At 54.4% G+C, this 19,425-nt stretch overlaps 1 protein-coding gene across 2 annotated transcripts; it reads right to left on the bottom strand.

Moving 5' to 3' along the window:
- On the bottom strand, window positions 1–15,613 carry LGALS9 (galectin 9). Of its 2 annotated transcripts, XM_032429075.1 has the most exons (11): window positions 15,503–15,613; window positions 11,088–11,179; window positions 8,401–8,602; window positions 7,236–7,346; window positions 5,951–6,046; window positions 4,134–4,169; window positions 3,508–3,558; window positions 2,879–2,920; window positions 2,115–2,203; window positions 1,833–1,995; window positions 1–793 (listed from the first exon to the last, which is right to left on the bottom strand). In XM_032429075.1, exons 1-11 carry the CDS (start codon window positions 15,539–15,541, stop codon window positions 647–649), a joined length of 1,068 nt encoding a protein of 355 aa, XP_032284966.1. In that variant the 5' UTR covers window positions 15,542–15,613; the 3' UTR covers window positions 1–646. The 2 variants fall into 2 exon arrangements, with proteins under 2 accessions (XP_032284966.1, XP_032284967.1); XM_032429076.1 differs by lacking the exon at window positions 5,951–6,046.
- Window positions 15,614–19,425: the final 3,812 nt, after the last annotated feature.

Here is a 19,425-nt window from a genome sequence, read left to right as displayed (position 1 = left end):
AAACCCATTTGATAACCACAATGACCCCATACGTATGTGCCAACAAACATTTGTCTTTCTTTGAAAGAGCAAAGAGAAGAGCCCCCTGTTGAGAAAGGTGCTGTTAGTTGGTGGAGACCAGTGGAGTATCAGGCTATCTTTCCTGGAGTGGGGAGGGTGGGACCCGGGTGTAAGGAAAGGTTGAAGGTAGGAGAAAGGGGAAGGGCCCGGGAGGCCACCTCTAGGGGATGAGATGGAGAGGATTGGCAGGGGTGGGAATGTGGCTGAGAGGCAGACGGGGTGTAGGCCTGGTCTGGGAGCTTGGGAAGGCCCAGGACCCTCCCTTTCTGCCAAGGGGACTGGACATGGGGCTTAGCCCGCAGGGACCACCGGCCTCTCCTCAGATGGTAAGATTTGGGCAGCCGCAGCCCCGGGCGCCACCCTGACTGAGGAAGGCAGCCCCCGCCAGGTGCCTCCTCGACGCCAGCCTGGCCGTAGCCTGAAGCAGAGGCAGACAAACACACCTTCTCTCCAGAAAAGCCCCAGCTCCTCAGCAGGCTGGGAAAGCCTGGGGCAGGGACAGGGAGAGGGACAGGGAAGAGTGAGGTGAGGAGCAGAGGCAGTGGGCAACATGGCCCACCCTCATCCCCAGGGCCAGGGAGCCCAGCTAGGTCTGCACGTGGGTCAGTTGGACGTCGCCCCCCACTTCCAGGCTGTTGATGGCGGGCAGGTTCTTCAGGCGGTGGCAGTATTCCAGCAGGTGCTGACCATCCACGGCTACCTTGAGGCCGTAGCCTTCACACGTGATCCACACCTGAACAGAGGCCACGTCGTTTGCACTCCCCTCAGGAAGTCCTCCGACCTAAATGCAGGCTCGTGTCTCCCTCCGCCTACCTGTCTTCCTCAAGCATGATTTAAGCAAGCCTCACGCCAACCTCTCCCTGACCAGCAAGCCTCCCCTGCCTTCCCCCCGCCCACCCTGAGCCCTCCTCGTCAGGTGCCCCCCACCTGATCCTCAGTCTCCCACCGAGTCCCGAGCTTCTAGGGGCAGGAACACTGGCCTAGGCCATCCATGTCCCCAGTGGCCGGCACACAGCAGAGCTCCACGCCTGCATTCCCGCAGGGCAGCCTCCTGACTGTCCTTCCCGCACCACATGCTCTCCGTGAGGCAGGGGGACCACGTCTGCTAAGACATCATCACTTACTGTGCCCCGGGCCCTGTCCTCAGCCTGTCACAGACATTATTTCATTTCATCCTTACACCTTGATGAGATGGAGATTCTTATTAGCCCCATTTTTCAGATGAGAAAACTGAGGCACAGAGCCATTAAGTCACTTGCTTAAAGTCACACAGCTCTCTGTGAATCAAAGTCTACTCCTCTCCGGCTTGTGGCCTCCTCTGACTGATGTCCCCATCTAAGGTAGCGTGGCCCCTGCCCCAGAGCTCACTCGATCCCATGATTCTGTTTTGCTTTCTGCACAGACCTGCTGTTATTTCCAGGGATCTGTCCACGATTGTTGAATGAATGAGTGAGTGAATAAATGAATGACAGCTCATGCTTGGGGCCCACCTGGCACTTATGGGCGGTGTGACCTCAGGCCGATGACCTGCACTGGTGAGTTTGTCCCCTCATGTGCGAGCAGCGGGTGCCACCACCCACCTTATGTGGGACAGCGGGAGGACAAGGAGAGCAGCAATCTGGGGGGTACTTTCTCTTCTGAGCCCAGCCCTCGACCCAGAGGCGTCAGCTCCTGTATGGTTCGAGGGGCCCCCTGACGCCCTCCACCATCCCCACCCACCCCGTTCTGTTTGCCTCTTGAACCCCTCTGAGCTCTAGGCTGAGGCCCCTTACCAAGAAGCTCCGGCCTCGGGCAAAAGGCATTTTTCGGGACAGGCTTCGCTCCTCAGATCCCCAAGAGCTGTTGATCTGCGTGTTGCGGACCACGACGTTCTCATCAAAACGGGGGTTCAGGTGGAAGGCAATGTCACTCCCGGAGCGCAGGTTGATGTGGAACCTGGGGGTGGGCAGTTCACATGGACCTCCTCTGCCCCCTGAGCTCTGAGTCCCTACCATTCCCAGCCTGCCCAGAGCCAGGGGGTGACCAGAAGGACCTTCTTGAGAGCTGTGGCTTACCTCTGGGCAGTGGGCAGGACGGTGCCCGACACGAAGATGCTCTTGGAGGGGTACAGCCCACCCGGGATGGAGGTGAAGAAAGGCATCGGCTGTCGGTGGCGGGGGGGGCGGGGAGGAGGAGAGGGGCAGGTCAGCTGTGTGGGGCAGAGCTTTGTGCCAATTTCCATGAATTTGGACTGTCAACTGAGTTTGACAGCCATGCCTGTGAGTAATATATTTTCAAGAAACAGGGGTGCCTGGGTGGCTCAGTGGGTTGAGCATCTGCCTTTGGCTCAGGTCAATCTCAAGATCCTGGGATCGAGCCCCATGTCAGGCTCTCTGCTCAGCGGGGAGCCTGCTTCTCCCGCTCCCTCTGCCTGCCGTTTTGCCTACTTGTGCGCTGGCGCTCTCTCTCTCTATCAAATAAATAAATAAAATCTTAAAAGAAAAGAAAAGAAAGAACTCCATGATATCATTATTTGGGTCAGTAAATGCCAAAGGAAAACTTTCCAGCATTTCTCAAAGTAACAGGCTTCCGCTGTCATGAAAAGAACTTGGGCCGGATACAAAAGGATAATTGGGCTGAGAGGGAACGCCCTCTAATAGGCTCATGGTGAAGGGACAATTTTAAAGGTGACAGCTTCCTTCAACAGCCTTTTGATTCCCTTGGATGTTTCCAGAACTTCGGCTTACTAAAGGTCTGCCCTGATGTTGTAAGCTGCCCACCACCTCCCACTCGGCCCGACACAGACAAGGCCTCTGCCCCTCCCAGAGAAACCACTTACATAGGTTGTGGTGGGGTACACCATAGGTGGGGTGATAGGATTCTGTTGAAAGAGACCAGGAAGTTTAGTTTGGGAGTGCATACCCACGCGGACCCCTCCACATCCTAGAGGGGATGCCCCACCATGAGGCCCTTGGCTTCACCCCTTCACCTTCCTTCCCAAGTCAGCCTTGGTGGAACTTCTTGCCATGCTCCCTGACCTCATCATGGCCACCTGCCTGCCTTTCAACCCTTCCACGGGCAGCCTCCCTAACTCCAGTGCTCCCGTCTGATTCACAGTGGAAGCCTGTGACCAGCAGTGACATCCCAGGGCTTGTCCTCAGGACACAGGGCCTCATACCCAGATGCTGGGACCACTGCACTCCCCTTTCAGTAACAGAGAACCCATTTTCTTGCTGGTCCCTAAGGGGACCTGCTTCTTAAGCCACTGGGTAAATCCACCCTGACCCAGAATCTCTGTTGGCCCAAGAGGAATTTTACTCACATGTCTTTTGAGCAGAGGGCCCAACCCCAAACACCCCCATCCTCCTTGCTACACTGCTTTCTTCCTGTCTCTGGGACTACTGAGTTCAGTCCTTGGGGAAGGGGGACGTGGTGAGGCTGTGACCCAACCAGAGCTTTCAGACTTACAGGGAACAGCTGTCCAGGGGTGTTCTGAACGGTGTGGATGACAGTTTGAGTCTGCAAGAAAGAAAACCCAGATTTGAACTGGTTCTCACCAGCGTGAAGACCACCACCTGCCACCAGAGGGCACCACTTAACACACACTTTGTGAGATGCAGCCATCTTGAGCATGTAACAAGCCCAACCACTCCCCACCCACCAAGCCCCCCAAAACTGGCAGGTAGAGGTGTTTCTTCCCTCAAGGGGATGAGGTAGGGGCAAAGGTTTCTTCTACTTGGAGAAGAAATAGGGCTGCCTTTGTGGCCTGTGGCCCATCTTTCTTCTCAGGGGATTTTGTCTAGCACAGCCTCATTTTCCAGGAGGAAGGAGTGAGTGTGGGGGCCTCCGTCTCCTGTAGCCGCTCACAGAAGGGCAGGGGGCTTGAGCAGAGAGCGGCAGTTCAGGCTGTTTCCCAATCCACGAGGGCCAGCCAACCTTCCAGCCCCACTTCCTCCCACCACCAGGCAGATGGCCAGGGTTGGCCTCAGCCTCACCCCCCATAGGAGAGGCCCGGTGCCCAGCCCTGCCTCCTCCTTCTAACCCACAGGAAGAAGCAAAATGAAGAAGATCCCAGGAGAACTCAAGAGACTTACAATGGGAGCCGAGTTGACTGGCCAAATGCCTGTAGACTGAAGGGGATGAGAAGATCAAAACAGCAGTTAACGTTAGTGTTACGTGCAGGGGAGACACTGACAGAGGCTGTCGTAAGAAAGGCCTCCCCAGGGGCGCCTGGGTGGCTCAGTCATTAAGCGTCTGCCTTCGGCTCAGGTCATGGTCCCAGGGTCCTGGGATCGAGCCCCGCATTGGGCTCCCTGCTCGGAGGGAAGCCTGCTTCTCCCTCTCCCAGTCCCCCTGCTTGTGTTCCCTCTCGCTGTGTCTCTGTCAAATAAATAAAATCTAAAAAAAAAAAAAAAGGCCTCCCCAGACTCATGCTTCCTTCCTTCCTGCTCCCAAGCCTGTGGTGCCCCAGATTCTCAGCCCCACCCCCGTCCCAGGGACACACCCGGCTTGGGGGCGGGGTCACTGTCAGGGTTGGAGGAGCGGGGACTTCCTCACTGGCTCCTCCAAAGGGAGAGGCCATATAGCGCCCCTTAGCTCCCAGAAGCAAAACCATTACTTCGGTGCCATATTTCATTCGTAAGGTGAAGCATTTACTGAAGGCCTACTGTGTGCCAGGCTCTGGCTTCCGAACATTTACAAGGGACGCATCCTCAGCTCCGGTTTCACTAGCGAGGCAACGAGGCTCAGAAAGGCTAATCAGCTTGCCCAAGCCCCTCCGGGTAGCAAGGGATAAAATCCAAAATGCTACCCAGTTCTGGCTGATTTTATCTACCATACCCTGTCTTCCCCAGGCCAGAGCCAAAGTCCGGCTGCCCTGCAAAGACTCCCTGGAGCTTGCCCGGTCCTGAAGTCAGCATGGCAGGAGGCACAGGCCCTGTCAGGGCCTCGAGAGACCACAGAAAGCCTGGGTAGAGAGGCACCCCTTCCTTTAGCCCCCACTGCTCCAGTGGCCAAAGGGAGGGCCAGACCCTGCTTCCCTTCCTGTCCTAGACCCTGTCCTCACGCCGCAGATTGTTCTTGCCCTGGCCGGTCTCCCATTCTGTTGGCTGTGCAAGCCACACTCCACATTCCTGGGGCCCCTAGTGCTTGCTCAGGCACCGTGCAAAGTGCTGGGGATCCGCAAACGAACAAGCCACAATCCCTGTCCACGAAGGGCTTGTGGGTATAGGGCGGGGGGGGGGGGGGGGTGGAGTGACAAAGACAGACATGTAAGTACAGGAAGATGCTCCCAAAGAGTGACATTTAAGCAGAGCATTGAAGGGCTGGTAAAGGTCGGCTGTAGGGGGTGGGGGTGGCGCAGGGTGCTGTCAGCACCGGGCCTGCAGGTGCAAAAAGCATGGTGGCCCCAGAAAGCCTCAAGTGAGCAGTGGAGGCTGCCTGAGCATCCTGGATAGGGGGTGTGGCCAGGAGGTGGGCTGGGGCAAGACTGGGGGGCTGGGCAGGGTCCTACATCTCCTGCTGGGGAATCGGGGCTTTATTTAGAAGGACTTGGAACCTTTGGTATGTTTAAGCAGGGAGAGGATGCGATCAGATTTGGGTAGAGGAGGGTCACCCTCGTGTGGGTCGGGTAAGCGGGGAACTAGACCAGGGTTGTTGTAGTCAGGGGTCAGATGGCTTGGCCCAAAGAAGGCTGTGGCTTCGGGAGGAAGGGGTGTGGGAGCACTGCAGGGAGACTAAGGAGGGGAAGGAAGAACCAAGGCAGACTCCCAGGTTCCCAGCTCGGGCCAGGTGGTGTGGTGGAGATAGGGAAGCTTTGGGTGAGCATGATGAGGCCTGCCTGCTGGAACCAGCCTCTTGGACCCTCTGTCCTTTAGATGCTCAACCTCCAAGACCTCCACATTGAACTCACTTTTGGCTTTCGCCCCTTGGGCTTGGGTGGTAAACAGGCAGTCTGGGAGAACTGCACCGTGGAGAAGGCAGGCTGGGTAAGGTTTACTCGGGTGTTCTGTTAAAACAAAAGGCACCAGGGCATGAAGAGAAGGGTTAATGGAGCCAAGGAAGTGTGGAAAGGCAGGGGCCTGGGCCAGAGGGAGGAAGCCAGTCAGGGAGGGGAGGGGAGGGTGTTCAGGATCACGTGGAGGGACAGAGGGGAGGATTATGCTCCAGTGAGGGACAGCAGGCCAGCGAGTTCTCTCCCCACCCACCCCCCCACACTCCCCTCCATCTCTGTCCCCTTCCCCACCTTCTCCTCTCCCCTGCCCCGCTCTCTCCCCCAGGCCCATAGGGGAGAAAGTTGGTCGGGAGGGAATATGAGAGATTAGGAGAAAAAAGAGAGGAGTATCGGTTGTGGGCCTACTGTGTGCTTTTCTCACCTCCGGGAGCACAAAGCCCGGAAGTGGTAACAGCAGCTCCAACCCAACCTCCTGGGGCCCTGTGGGAACGTGGGCCCAGCATACCCCTATCTTCCCAGTTTTCAAAAAAGCCAGAAATCCAGATTTCCATGTGATACCACCTGACCTTTTTTTTTTTTAATTGTGGTAAAATACACCTAAGATTTACTATCTCAACCAGTTTTCAGTGGACGGCTCAGTTGCATGAGGTGCATTCACAGTTGTTGCACAGCCAGCACCACCGTCCAGCTCCAGAATGCAAAACTTCTCCTGACCTTTTAGATGCTGGCAACACATTCGAAAATGTTAAAACACAGACAGGGTCAAATAGAGCCTAGCATGGGCCCGTGCAGGCCGTGTCGTGACCTCTGACATGTATTACCTCCTTGAATTCACACTATAACTCATGGGGCAGCAGTGACTATGCCCCTTTCTCAGATGGGGAAACTGAGGCCAGGGGAGGCAAAGTTGCTTGCCTAAGCTCCCACAGCTGATGACAATGCGCAGAGCTGAGCTAGATTCAGTTTGATTCCCAAGTTCTTTCTGGAGCCACATGGCTTCCTAAGCATGGTGGAAGTAGAGAGTGACAGAGAGGAGTGGCCTGGGAGTCCGGGAGACTGAGACAAGTGTTCTGGACAAAGACAGGAACACAGAAGGACAGGACAGGGGAGTTGGAGGGGTGTCGTCAGAGTCACCTGGGGAGGAGATGGGCTGCTACCATCAGCCCACCCAATGGGGCCCAGGTGCAGCTAGACGGGGCCCTGCACTCAGCCCCTGAGACAGGTGCCAGGTGGACAATCTGACCTGGAAGCCGATGTAGGACAGCTGCACAGCCCCGGTGATGGAGAGGGTGTCCACGCGGTGGAAGGGCACGCGGTGTGAGTACTGCAGAAAATGGTTCCCGTTCACCGTCACCTGCCAAGACAAGTGCACATTCGGGGGGGGGGGGGGGACGTGAGCCCCTGCTCCCCGGAATTAAGCCCTGTGTCTGGTTTTCACATCTGTCCCCTGGGGGGTAGGGGCACCAGCCTTCAGAGCTGTGCCAGTTGTAAGCATGGCCTATGATCCAAGTACATCTGATCCCAGTCTCTACTTGCTTTTTGGTTCTTAGGGTTGTTTGTTTATTGCAGTCAGTTGATCTTTCTAATCTTAGCTCCCCGGAGGTGTTCTTTAAATATGCATAAACATGTTCGGGGGGGGCAGAGGAGAGGCGACCCTGGGTTGTACATTGAGGGGCTGGGCACATCCATGCTCACGCAGAAAAGGACAGACACGGGGATACTCACCCCCATCTGTCTCCCAAGCCCAGAGACACTATTCTGCTTACTAACGCAATTTGCAACACCATGTAACACTAAGCCATTAGTAGAACCTGGATAAAGACTGCAACAATATTACCAAAAAACCAATGTTATCAGGGACCTGCGGTGGAGGAATGGTTACAGCAAAGGAATGGAATTAACTAGAACTTTAAAGACCTGCAGGGCCAAAAAGCACCATGGTGATGTATCTAGTTCTTACTTCCTGAGTAAAAGAAGCAGCAGGTGAGCCCATAGATGCAGGGGAAGGAGTGTGAGGAGACTGTAGCCACCAGAGCACCCCTACAAGGGAAAGGTCCTGCTCTCTGTCTAATGGCATTGCACATGTGATTACTTAAAGGCTCATGTGCTTTATGGAGGCGCCTGGGTGGCTCAGTCGGTTAAGCGTCTAACTCTTGATTTCAGCTCAGGTCATGATCTCAGCGTCATGAGATCAAGCCCCGCATCAGGCTCTGTGCTCCCCATGGAGTCAGCTGGAGATTCTCTCTCTCCCTCTGCCCCTCCTTGCACTCTCTCAATACATACATACATACAATCTTAAAGAAAAAAAACAAAAACGCTCATGTGATTTATAAAGGCTAGTCACCACCACACCCGATGGGGCTGGGAGGTAGGCAGCGGGAAGGGGGCTGCAGAGAGTTGCTGCTCACCTTGAAATCCCAGCTCTCCACCAGGAAGCAGAGCTCAAATGGATTCCCCATCTGGAAGGGCATATGCATCTTCCTCTCCTCTGGCCCCCAGGATCCGTTCTGCTTCGTGTTGCAGACCACATAGCCACCCTCCTCAAACCGAGGGTTGAAGTGGAAGGCAATGTCACTGTCACTGTAGCCACTGTGAAAGTTCACGGCAAACCTAGGCAGAGGGCAATCAGATGGTAGGTAATTCTGCAGCCTGGTTGACTGCCGGCCGAGCTGAAGAGGGAGCCTCGTGCCTTTGACTGTTTCCGTCTGTGAACTTGCACGGCAGGTCTGGACCCATCCTTAGCTTGTGGCTATCCTTTCTATTCACCTAATTTGCACTTCGTGTGTTCTTGTGCAATGATTGCATTTTACCCTTAGAGTGTGGTTTTCTAAAAACACGTAGAAAACGGGTAAAGAAAAATGTTGACGCTAGCAATAAGAAGCACGAGGCTTGAACATGGATTCAAATTTGTATCAGAGGGAAGTCAAGAAATGTGCCTGGAAGTGAGAGCCAGTCCCCATCGGCTCAACTGGGAAAGAAGCAAATAAATTTAAAGAACACCTGGAATTGATGGAATATGCCGACAGAGCTAGGTACTAACAGAGAAGCATCGAATAAATGGTAGCTCCCCGGGTGCGAGAGCTTTCAGTATGTACATCTGTCTCTCACTGGTGATTGGTGTGTGTCCCACACACGACGTGCGGAGTGGTGGCCCTGAAGTCAGCAGGCCTGGACCCGGACCCCAGCTCTACACTGCTTGTCATTTGCAATGATCCTGAACCACACACCATAGCCTGGGAGCTGAGTGACTTCCTTCCGTTGCGGATGCTTCGTGAGGGGGTGCTCAGGAAGCCCCCACCTGAGTAAATGTCCGTTCCTGTCTCTGTCCTCGGAGGAAGCCCCTCACCATTGAAACCGCCTTTGGGTACAGCTATGGTTCTAAGGTGAGGAATTAAAACAAAAAACCTTCCAAAAGGCCTGGCTCACAAAAGGGGCACAATAAACATTTGTTCTGCCTTTTCCCAGACAGAGCTCCCTCAGGTCCTAAAACCAAGTTCCAGTCTGAGGTTCTCCTCCGAGGCACCTCTGTCTACCCCAGCCTTCCCTGAACTCAGCGCGAGCCTGGTTCGCCGCCTGCTTCTCGGGCTCGCTCGGCTCTCCCCAGCTGACCACAGTGCTCTCCTGTCATCCACAGCCCCCACAGGGCCAGGCCCTGCACCAAGCCCAGAGGCAGCCCTTGAAACACATTCTGTTCAATTCCTGCAGAGCCCACTTGATTTCTTGCTGGAGGAGCGTGAGTTCTGGATGTCGTCCTCAACACCAGGTTGTTCCGAGAACCCTCAGCCAGCAAGACCCATAGGAAACTGCCGCGGCCCTGAGCCCAGCCAGCCCTCCCTCTGGGAAAGGAGGCTCCCAGGGATTCTGGAAGCAGCAAATCTAAGTCTGTATTCCTCTTAAAATGGAGAATATTTTTCTGAAATGTCTCTGGGTGCATTTTCCCCTCTGTGGTCCTCCAGCTTAATTCCTAGAGTCCTTAGAAAAATCCTGCCCTGGGGAAGGATGAGTGCAGAAGCTTTGCAGGAAGGGGTGGGTGGGGGGACAGGATGGGAGTAGAAAGCCATCCTGGTGCTGGAGGAGGGGCAGGCAGAGGGAGAGGGAGAAAGGAGGGAAGTTCAGAGGGGAGATCCCAGAGTCCCCTGCTGGCAGGGTTTAGGGGGATCCTGGTGCCTCACTTCCCTCGGGGTCTCCTGGGGGCACTCGGGGCTCTCGGAGAAGTCCCACGGTCAGTGTGGCCACCTGGCAGGGAAAGCCGTGATGGAGAAGTGCTGAACTGAGGTAGGGCTGGGCCTGGGAGCAGTGTGAAAGGACCCAGGAGGTCCCAGGGCCCTGCGAGGTGATGAGAGAGAGGACCACCGGGGGCATGAGACATCTGGGATTGAGGCAGAAAGGCTTCTGAGAGAGGACCACGTGTCCAGAGGGGCTTTCGTGGGCACCGTGGACTTCAGCAGGCAGCCCCCATGGACGCAGACCCCCCACAAACTGGGCGACACCCCGCCCCACTCCCCCGCACCACCTGCACAGCCGCGGAAGTCAGCCAAGGCTGCACGAGCTTCCGAAGGGCCTCCAGCCTCTGAGGAGACTGCAAGCTCTTCCCTGTTCCCAGAAATCCCCCCCCCCCCCCCCCCCCGGGAAGGAGGCGTGGGGGGGCGGGGCGGGTAGGAAAAGGGTGTTTGTGTTTTGAATGGACTTAGTATTTCCCAGAAAAGACCTCAAAACTGAAAGAGACCAAAATGCATTTGATGACAAGTTTGAAATAGTTCTAGATCAACGAAATGAGGGCTCTGCAGTTATGAGAAATGAAGGAAGTAAGACTTTTGCGACTCTGGCTTACAGCGTAGAAAGCCCAATCCCAGAGCGTAATTATCTGCCTCTGGGCTGGCCCCCGCCACTCCTTAGACGGTGAGCACCTGCTCTCCCTAAGTCTGTGGGGCGTCTTTGTTCATGCCAGACGCTCCCGGCGGATGGCAGTGGGGTCGTGCAGACCACCCGGGATCCCCTGGGCCAGGCGCGGATGGCTCAGAGGGCATTGGGTGAGCTGACGGGTGCCATGGTTGGCTAAGGGCTGAGTCTGGAGAGAAGAAACAGTTCCCGGTACCTGGTTCCATTGCAGTAGAGAACCGTCCCATTGACAGTGACCTTAAGTCCGTCCTGGAGACCCCCCTGGATTTTCCCGGAGAAGGGGATGCCCTGCAGGGAGAAAATGCTGGTCAGTCAGTGGGCCTGCCCCCTTTTGCATGTTCCCCTCAGCACTTGGTAGCAGCGGCCTGGATGTGGGCCCCGTGCCGGGGCGCCTCAGCCTCACGGATCTTCCGGGCCTGTGAGGAAGCAGACCTGAGTCCAGGTGGTTCCACACACTTGGGGGGCTCTGAGAGAATGGGGTGGGGCAGCCCTTGAGCGTCTGAGAGGAAGGGACAGCTTCTAAGAGGAGATAGTAGCATGTACACGACCACTCGGAACCCAAGGAAGCCCATCCTTGCTCAGGGGAGTGACGGGCACCAGGACCTCATTCAGCCTGACTGCGACAGGGGCATCTGGGAGAGGCGACTTCTGTTGCTCCACAGGTCAGGCCATTAAATACCTCGGTGACCTTGAGCAAATCACAACGTCTCTGCTTCTCTGAGTTCCCTCTGTTGTTTCGGTCCATGTCTGTGGTTTTGGAGAGGTGAGTCAGCCTGACACAGCTTCCGGCCCAGTGTGGCATACTTCTCTGAAAACATACTCCCCTCATTTATCTGTCGAGGCCTAAAAATCTCTTAAGAGCCTTTCATCCTGTCGCAAGACATAATGCTTCAAAGGCGAATGAATACTCCTGGCAAGCATGCTGCCCTCCCTTCTGAAGCCTATCCACGCGGAGCTGTAAAGATCTACAATCAGAGTGTGGTGAGGGGTGTTGTAAGTGCACAGCAAGATGGCTGGGCTGGTGGCGGAAAGTGTACGGATCGTGGGGACCAGACAGTACAGGTTGATCCCAAGCAACAATTTCCCCAGAAAGGTTTTGAGATTTCTGTATGTCTTAAATGGTGGGTGTCCCCAAATTCTGAAAAACAAGATTATTTTAAATTGAGTATAATCTGGACAGTCTGGGTGGCTCAGTCGGTTAAGCGTCTGCCTTCAGCTCAGGTCATGATCTCAGGGTCCTGGGATCGAGCCCTATGTCGGGCTCCCCACTCAGTGGAGAGTCTGCTTCTCCCTCTGCGCCTTCCCCCTGCCTGTGCTCCCTCTCTCAAATAAATAAAATCTTTAAAAAAATAATAAATTGAGTAGAATCCTGCAGACAAGGTTATTCACTGCAGCACTGTAACAGCAAAGGATTGGAAAGAGTCTAAAAGTTCACCAAGAGGAAAGTGGTGAAATAAATCATGGTATTTCCATACAATGGATTCCCTGTAGCCTCCATAAAAAAAAAAGAGGAAGAAGGGGATTCTTTGAGAACTGATATGTAGTGACACCATTTAACAAAATGGGTGGGGAGGCCACATACATGCATTTACTTACTATGGATGAAATATGTGTGGACGAGTTCAAAGACACTGACAGCCCTGCTTGGCTCCAAGGAGGTACGGCGGGCTGAAGAATTAGCACCCCGTCTCCACCGCCCCAGACGCCCACATTCTAATGCCTGGAATTTGTGGATACTGTATGTCACCTTACAAGGCAAAAGGGACTTTACAGGCGTGATTAAGTTAAGGATCTTGAGATGGGAGGTTATGCTGGGTTATCTGAGTGGGCCTCAGAGTCCTCAAAGAGGGAGGCAGGAGAGCAGAGGCAAGAAGCTGCTGGGTTTAAAGACGGAGGGCGGGACTTCCGGCCCAGGGAGGCGCGTGGCCTCTGGATGCTGGAAAAGGCAAGGAAAGACTCTCCCCTGAAGCCTTACAGATACTTTTAGATTTCTGACCTCCAGAACTGTAAGAAAACAAATTTGTGTTGTTTTAAGCCTGGCGGGCCAAGGCTGCTGTGGAATTTGGACTTTGTGTGTGTGTGTGTGTGTGTGTGTGTGTGAGAGAGAGAGAGAGAGAGAGAGAGAGAACTTTTGGATTTATGGTCCCACAGACAAGGGTTTGCCTCCCAGCTCCTTGTGCTAACAGCTCTCCTACTGGGCAAGTCCCTTGACCTGTCTGCACCCCAGGTCCGTTCTTGGAACAGTAGGACAACAGCACCGGCCAGACAGTGTTCTTGAGAGGGTTCGATGAGGTGCCACACAGAAAGCCCTGGGTCCAGGCCTTTGACAATGGCAGCTGTTTGCATCAGGATGAATTAATTCCTCTGCTGGGTCAGAACCTGCTCTCAGCTCCTGCCTGTGCCTGGAGGCTGAGGACTTTTTCCTCCTCTTCCTGTCCGGAGGAGCCAGGCCCTACAGGCGGGAGGGTAGGCAGCCCCCTTCTGGAAGCCCAGTGTCACGAAGGTGGCCCAGCTGGCCGGAGGAGGCTGCAGCAGACTTTTAGCCAAAGGGTGCTGCTGCCACAGAGGTTCTGAGGCCCTTCTGGTGGCTAACCTGCCCTGTCACCTCATTACCCAGCATTAGTGTCACTTTTACTGAGGAAACTGAGGCATGAAAGATTTGGTAGTTTACCCAAAGCCACTTAGCTGGTCAGTGATAGTGTGGGGTTTGAACCCCAGCGCCCATGCTTTTAATTGTCACACGGGCTGCTTCTCACGACAAAGCACAGAAATCCTCACTCCTGGCTCACCACGCGCTTCCCCAGACCAAACATCGAGCCTTGTTCTGACTGTGCTTCCAGATTCCGTCCCGGACCTCCGATAAGGCTGAGGGGGTGGCGCGTGGGCAAGGAATGGAGGCCAGACTCCCAAGGCAGCCCGGCTGCGTGACCTTCCCACCACACTTTGGAGGAAGCACCACGGCTGGATATCAGTGGGCTGCCTGCGAGAGGGCACCCACGTGGGTGGGCAGGTGTTCCCGGTGCCTGGGGGGCTGCACCCATCATCCTCTCTCTTGTCTGGACTCCAAGGCCCTGTTTTAATTCACTGTTGCCCATAGGAGAATTTTCCTTCTGATTTGAACATTTTGAATGCAAGGATTGGAAAGTAAAAACTAGCCAGAATAATGAAATGTCAGAGCCTGGAAGGATCTCTGGGATTGTCCATCTGATGGTGAATGAGCCTAAGGTGACATGTTTTGACCCTGAGAGCCCCATGGAGGGCCAACCAACAGGGCCTTGTTCAGCTTCCTCCAGTGACCCTCCCCCCGACCTTGCTGGCAGTGAGGAGGAAACAGGCCAAGCCAGGGCCCCTGCTGAGTGTGGAGTTAGCAGCTTCCCTGCTTCAGCGGCTGCTGCCCACCCTGTGTCCCCCCGCCCACTGAAGGGCTCTGTCAGCCCTTTGGCCCAGGCTCCTTGGGAAGCTCTTTGCCAAGGCCCAGAGGGGCTCCTACTACAGGGCAGGGCCCAGGACACAAGCCTCCCGGGCCTGGGGTTGCTGCTTGCCTACCTTCTGTCATCAGAGGTGCTCTTTCTGTAAGCCTCCCTCTCCTGGGGGTAAGGCAAGGCATCTCCCTTATCTGCCACTTACCATCCGGGCACATCCGGCAAGTGACCTCAATTTCTCTGAGTCTCAGTTTTCCATGTATGATGCGGGAATAATAAGGCTCACGGGGTTTAGACAAGGCCATCTGCAGACAGAACCTATGCATCTGTGGCCAAAGGTACAAAAGGCAGCCCTTTGAGCCCCATGCTGCAGGGACAACCCACTTCCTTCTCACTCCTGAGATGGCCCCTCTGCAGACACCCTTGGCCTGCCTCTGTCTTGTCTACTCACACCCCTCAGGGAGCAGACACCTCCTCAGGAGGCCTTCCCTGCCGCCTCCGGACTCTGAATAATACAAAACACTTCCAAAGGACCCGCAGCGTGCCGGGCACTGTTCAAACACTCCAGACATGCTGCCTCGCGCATCCTTACCTAGTCCTGGGAGGTAAGCTCAAGGATGAGCCCCATTTTACAGATGTGGAAATTGAGGCCCAGAGAGGTAAAAGTAACTTGCCTGAGGCCGCCCAGCTAGTAAATGGCTGGAGCCAGGGAGGCCATCTCCAAAGTAAGTGCCCTTAAGTGCCGTGCTGGGCTGGGAAGGGTCGCCCAGGCATGCCATGCTGGCCTCCCCCAGAAACCCTGTCTACGTCCCCGTTCATACAAACAAGCCATCACGCTTCTATTTATTACTTATGCCCGTCTCCCCTCTTCCCTGCCGCCCTCCCCCTCCCCCCCGCCACTTCCCACACCTAGGACAGGCTCCCAGGGGAGCTCAGTGAACACTAGTCAAAGGCACAAATGCTGGTGACGATCAGCTCGCCAGCCCTGAGAAGCAGGGGACAGAGTTGTGTCAGGATTCCCCCACTTGGCTTTCTGCCCTTCCTCCTGTGTCCTCTTTGGGACAACTGCCCTCTTCCCTTGCTGCCACCCAAGGGTCATCTCCCAGAGACCCAGGGCTGCTTCTTCCAGGCTGAGGCCGCCAGCGCAGCCCGGGGCCAGCGCACCCCTGCCCACCGCCCTGGAACTTACTGGGTTCAGGTAGGGAGGCTGGGAGCTGCTGAAGGCCATCTCTCCACCACCTCTGTGGCCACCGCGGCTCGTCACCCCAGCCAGGCAGTTGTTTGCACTGGGAGGAGCTAACCAGGAAATTGAAACTAAAGCAAACTGGTAATTACTTGATGGGGATGGGGATGGGGAGGAGCCAGGAGCAAGAGGAAGTAGGTCTAAAGAAAGAGAAAGTAGGGTGTTGAGGGAGGGCTGGGGGTATGACCCAGGGAGAGGGAAGTAGACACTCCCCAGCCCAGTGACCTTTTCCCCTCCTGTCTCCTTCTGGGCTCCAGCCCTGAGATGGAATTGTGTTTGGTTCATATAGATTCAAAGAGCCTGACCCCATTCACTCAACGTGTTTCTAGATGACACCCTCCATAAGTGTGTGGCTATGTCCCCCGAGTGTGCTTGCTCTCAGGGCCCAGAAAACAGCGGGGCTGTGTGATGGGCATCACCTGTGTGCAGGGCCTGGCTTGTCCGTTTACACACAGAGAAACTGAGGCTCTGCGTCTAAAGGACATGCCCAGGGTCACCCAGGTCACCAGTGGCAACCTAAGCTGCAGGACACTTAGGTTCTCAGAAAAAGCATTTCTCCCTTTCAAAATTCTATGTATCATATGAAGACCCAATTGTGTGGAAAGAAGTGTTTTCCAACCAGAAAACATGGGAATTGTTCTCCTAGAGGATAGTGGTGCCCCGGGAGCTTTGGGTCCCCTCTCCATGGATGTATCTCTTTCTTCTCGTCTCGCCTCTTCCTTTTTACCCCAGGCTTTAGAATGAGGAGAGAAGCCTCAGACATGATAAAACAAGTCAAGTGACATGGGGTTGGGGGGACATATGAAAAAACCTGCGTCTAAGTGGCTTCAGCACCTAGTGATAGGATGGGCTGTGTCAGGGGAGCGGCAACAAGCAACTTACCTGAAGTCAAGCGGGTCCCCGCAATGTGCTGGGGAGAGAGCCCACGACCAAGCTAGAGAAGTGAAGGGTCGTGCAGGCACCGAATGGAGAGAAGCTGCGGGGCCATTCACGGCTCTGCACCTGTCTTCCGCCCCGCGCCTTGCCGAGATGCACCAGAATTTGCAAAGACTAACGTCTTTGAGAGGCCCCCATAGACTGAGACCACCGTGTCCCCTCTGCCCACCCTCCACCCCCACTATATTCCTGGACCAACCAGAATTCGACCGAATTTAAGGGGCAGGCAGCAGCTGGGGCAAAAAGGAGAGAAAAGAAAGGAAGGGAAGGTGTTTGGAGTCCTCACAGGGACACCAGGGACACTGGGATGATTTCATGAGGGATCAATATAGAACAACTGGAACTCTCGTCTGCTGCAGATTGGAATATAAAATAAGACGACTTTGGGCAACTTCTTGGTGGACGATCATAAAGTCAAATATCTGCCTCTCCTCTGTCCTGGTTAGTCTCCTAGATATTTACTGGAAAGAAGTGGAAAACACACGACAACTTTACTCATCCTCGCCCCAAACTGGAAACAACACAAATATGCACCAGCGGGAAAAAAGAAAAAAAAACACATTGTGGACCAGCCCTCAGCCACAAAAGAGAGCCACGGATCCAGGAAAGAACCTCAGTGAAGCTCGTGGCCGAGTGGATGAAACCAGGTGTGCTGGGACTGTTCCATTTACATTAAGTTCAGTGACAGGTCAGAAAAGCGATGACCCGGGGACAGCACTGACTGGGAGGGACACGGAGGAGTCTCCTGAGCGCTGGAAGCATTCTGGAACTTGCTATGAATGGTTTACAGACGTGAAAACTCAGCCCCCAAACTAGGATCTGTGCCTTTTACTCCACAGAAACACTTTATCTCAATAAAGTCCTGTTAATAAAACCGAAAATGCCCCCAAGCCCGGGGAGATGCAGGGACAGCTAGAGGTCCAGCAGACAAGCCCTTTGGTATCACCTTGCACCTTGGAGGTGAGTCACAGTCCTGGAACAAGGGTCCTAGGGTCCCCTGTTCCCACCCTGCTGGCGACAACCAAACCCAAAGGCCAGTGCATTTTCAGACAAACTAGGACAGAAGGGAAGCATTTCAAGACAGCTTGACATCACCCTGTGGTCACCACCATCCATTCCCAGGGCCTAGCTCTGGTCTTAAGGGGGTGAGAGGCAGTCCTCCGGAAAGTTCCTTCCGAGCTTTTTTATTCCAAGTCCCAAACGCTTGTCTGGAGCTCTCTGATCTCTGCAGCGTAGATCGAAGGATCTATTCAAAATGTGAGTCTGCCACCTCACACCCATGAGGATGGCCACTACCGAACAGCAGGAAATGACAAGTGTTGAGGAGGATGAAGAGGAAGGAGCTTGGCGCACTGCTGGTGGGCTTGGAAAATGGTGAGGCCGCTAAGGAAACTAACATGTGTTGTGAGACATCCTTCATAGACAGCTTTCTCGAATAAATGCATCACCAGCTTCCAGCCCCCAGGCGGCCCCCATCCATGAAGGGCCCCTTTTATTTTTTTTTAAGATTTTTAAAAATTTATTCATTTGACAGCGAGAGAGAGAAAGAGAGAGAGAACAAGCAGGGGGGAGTGAGAGAGGGAGAAGCAGACTCCCCACTGAGCAGGGAGCCCGACGTGGGACTCCATCCCAGGACTCTGGGATCATGACCTGAGCCAAAGGCAGACGCTTAACTGATGAGGACCCATTTCAGGTGCCCCTGAAATGCCCCTTTTAGAAAGCTTTGGAGAGCCTAGATAACTGGCCCATGAGTGAGCCTGCTTTTCCCTTCTTGTGCCCTAATTCCCTCCTAGCCACCCCCCGAGGACCTCAATAAAGGCAGAACTCCAGGTCTGTGCTCTCTCTCTCTCTCTCTCTCTCTCTCCCTACAGCATCCCTGGGTGGCCCCCGTGTGCCGTGCACCTTCCTGGACTTGTGATTGAGAAACCTCATGTTCTCAAACTGCCCCGATGGTTGTTGCCGAGGAGTGTCTCACAGTCATAATAGGAACCACCAGGGCTGGCTCCACCACAAGGGCTGGTCCGGCCACAACATTGGCTCCGATGGGGGAAATATCGGAGGGGGGTGTGTGGGGGGGTTCACCCCAAGTGGTATGAGGTCGGTGAGCGCCCCAGGCATTTCTAGCCCACAGCATCACTGTATTGGCTGAGACCAGTGCAACACCACAGTTTGGTGGTTCCTTAAAAAACTAAACATAGGGGCGCCTGGGTGCCTCAGTCGTTAAGCATCTGCCTTTGGCTCAGGTCATGATCCCAGGGTCCTGGGATTGAGCCCCGCATTGGGCTCCTTGCTCAGCGGGGAGCCTGCTTCTCCCTCTTCCACTCCCCCTGCTTGTGTTCCCTCTCTCGCTGTCTGTCAAATAAATAAATAAAAATCTTTAAAAAAAAACAACTAAACATAGACCTCCCCCCGTGATGCAGCATTACCATTTCACATGCTGCCATCAAGGATTGAAAGAAGGGATTTGAAGAGATATTTAAATGCCCATATTTGTAGCAGCATTATTTATCATAGCCAAGCGATGGGAGCTACCCAAGTGTCCATCGATGAATAAAGGGATTAAAAATGTGTGTGTGTCTCTCTCTTTATAATAGAATGGAATATTACCCAGTCTCAAAAAGGAGGGCAATTCTGACATCAGCTACAACATGGATGAATCTTGAGGACATTAGCTGAATGAGAGAAGCCAGTCACAAAGAGACAAATACTGTACGTTTCCACTTACATGAGGTACCTAGAGCTGTGGCACTGATGGAAAAGAAAGTAGAATTGTGGTTGCTAGGGGGGATGGGGTCGGGGGGGGATGGGGATTTGTTCAACGGATACAGAGTTCCAGTTTTGCAAGATGAAGAATGTTCTGTGGGTGGATGGTAGCACGACAGTGTGGATGTACTGAACGGCATTGAACTATACCCTTTAAAATGGTGAACATA

This window comes from Phoca vitulina, unplaced genomic scaffold, assembly GCF_004348235.1.
Source record: "Phoca vitulina isolate PV1807 unplaced genomic scaffold, GSC_HSeal_1.0 scaffold40, whole genome shotgun sequence".
In the NCBI taxonomy this organism is placed as follows: domain Eukaryota; kingdom Metazoa; phylum Chordata; class Mammalia; order Carnivora; family Phocidae; genus Phoca; species Phoca vitulina.
Note: the sequence above shows the minus strand (reverse complement) of the source record. Positions and strands in the feature narration are given on the sequence as shown.

Excerpts from the sequence above, each read along its gene's own strand:
- LGALS9 (XM_032429075.1), bottom strand. The coding sequence starts at position 15,541 with ATGGCCTTCAGCAGCTCCCAGCCTCCCTACCTGAACCCA. Across the intron at positions 8,603-11,087 it reads CTCTACTGCAATGGAACCAG|GTTTGCCGTGAACTTTCACA; the intron begins GTACCGGGAACT and ends CCCTCTGCCTAG. Across the intron at positions 3,559-4,133 it reads CAGTCAACTCGGCTCCCATT|ACTCAAACTGTCATCCACAC; the intron begins GTAAGTCTCTTG and ends TCTTTCTTGCAG.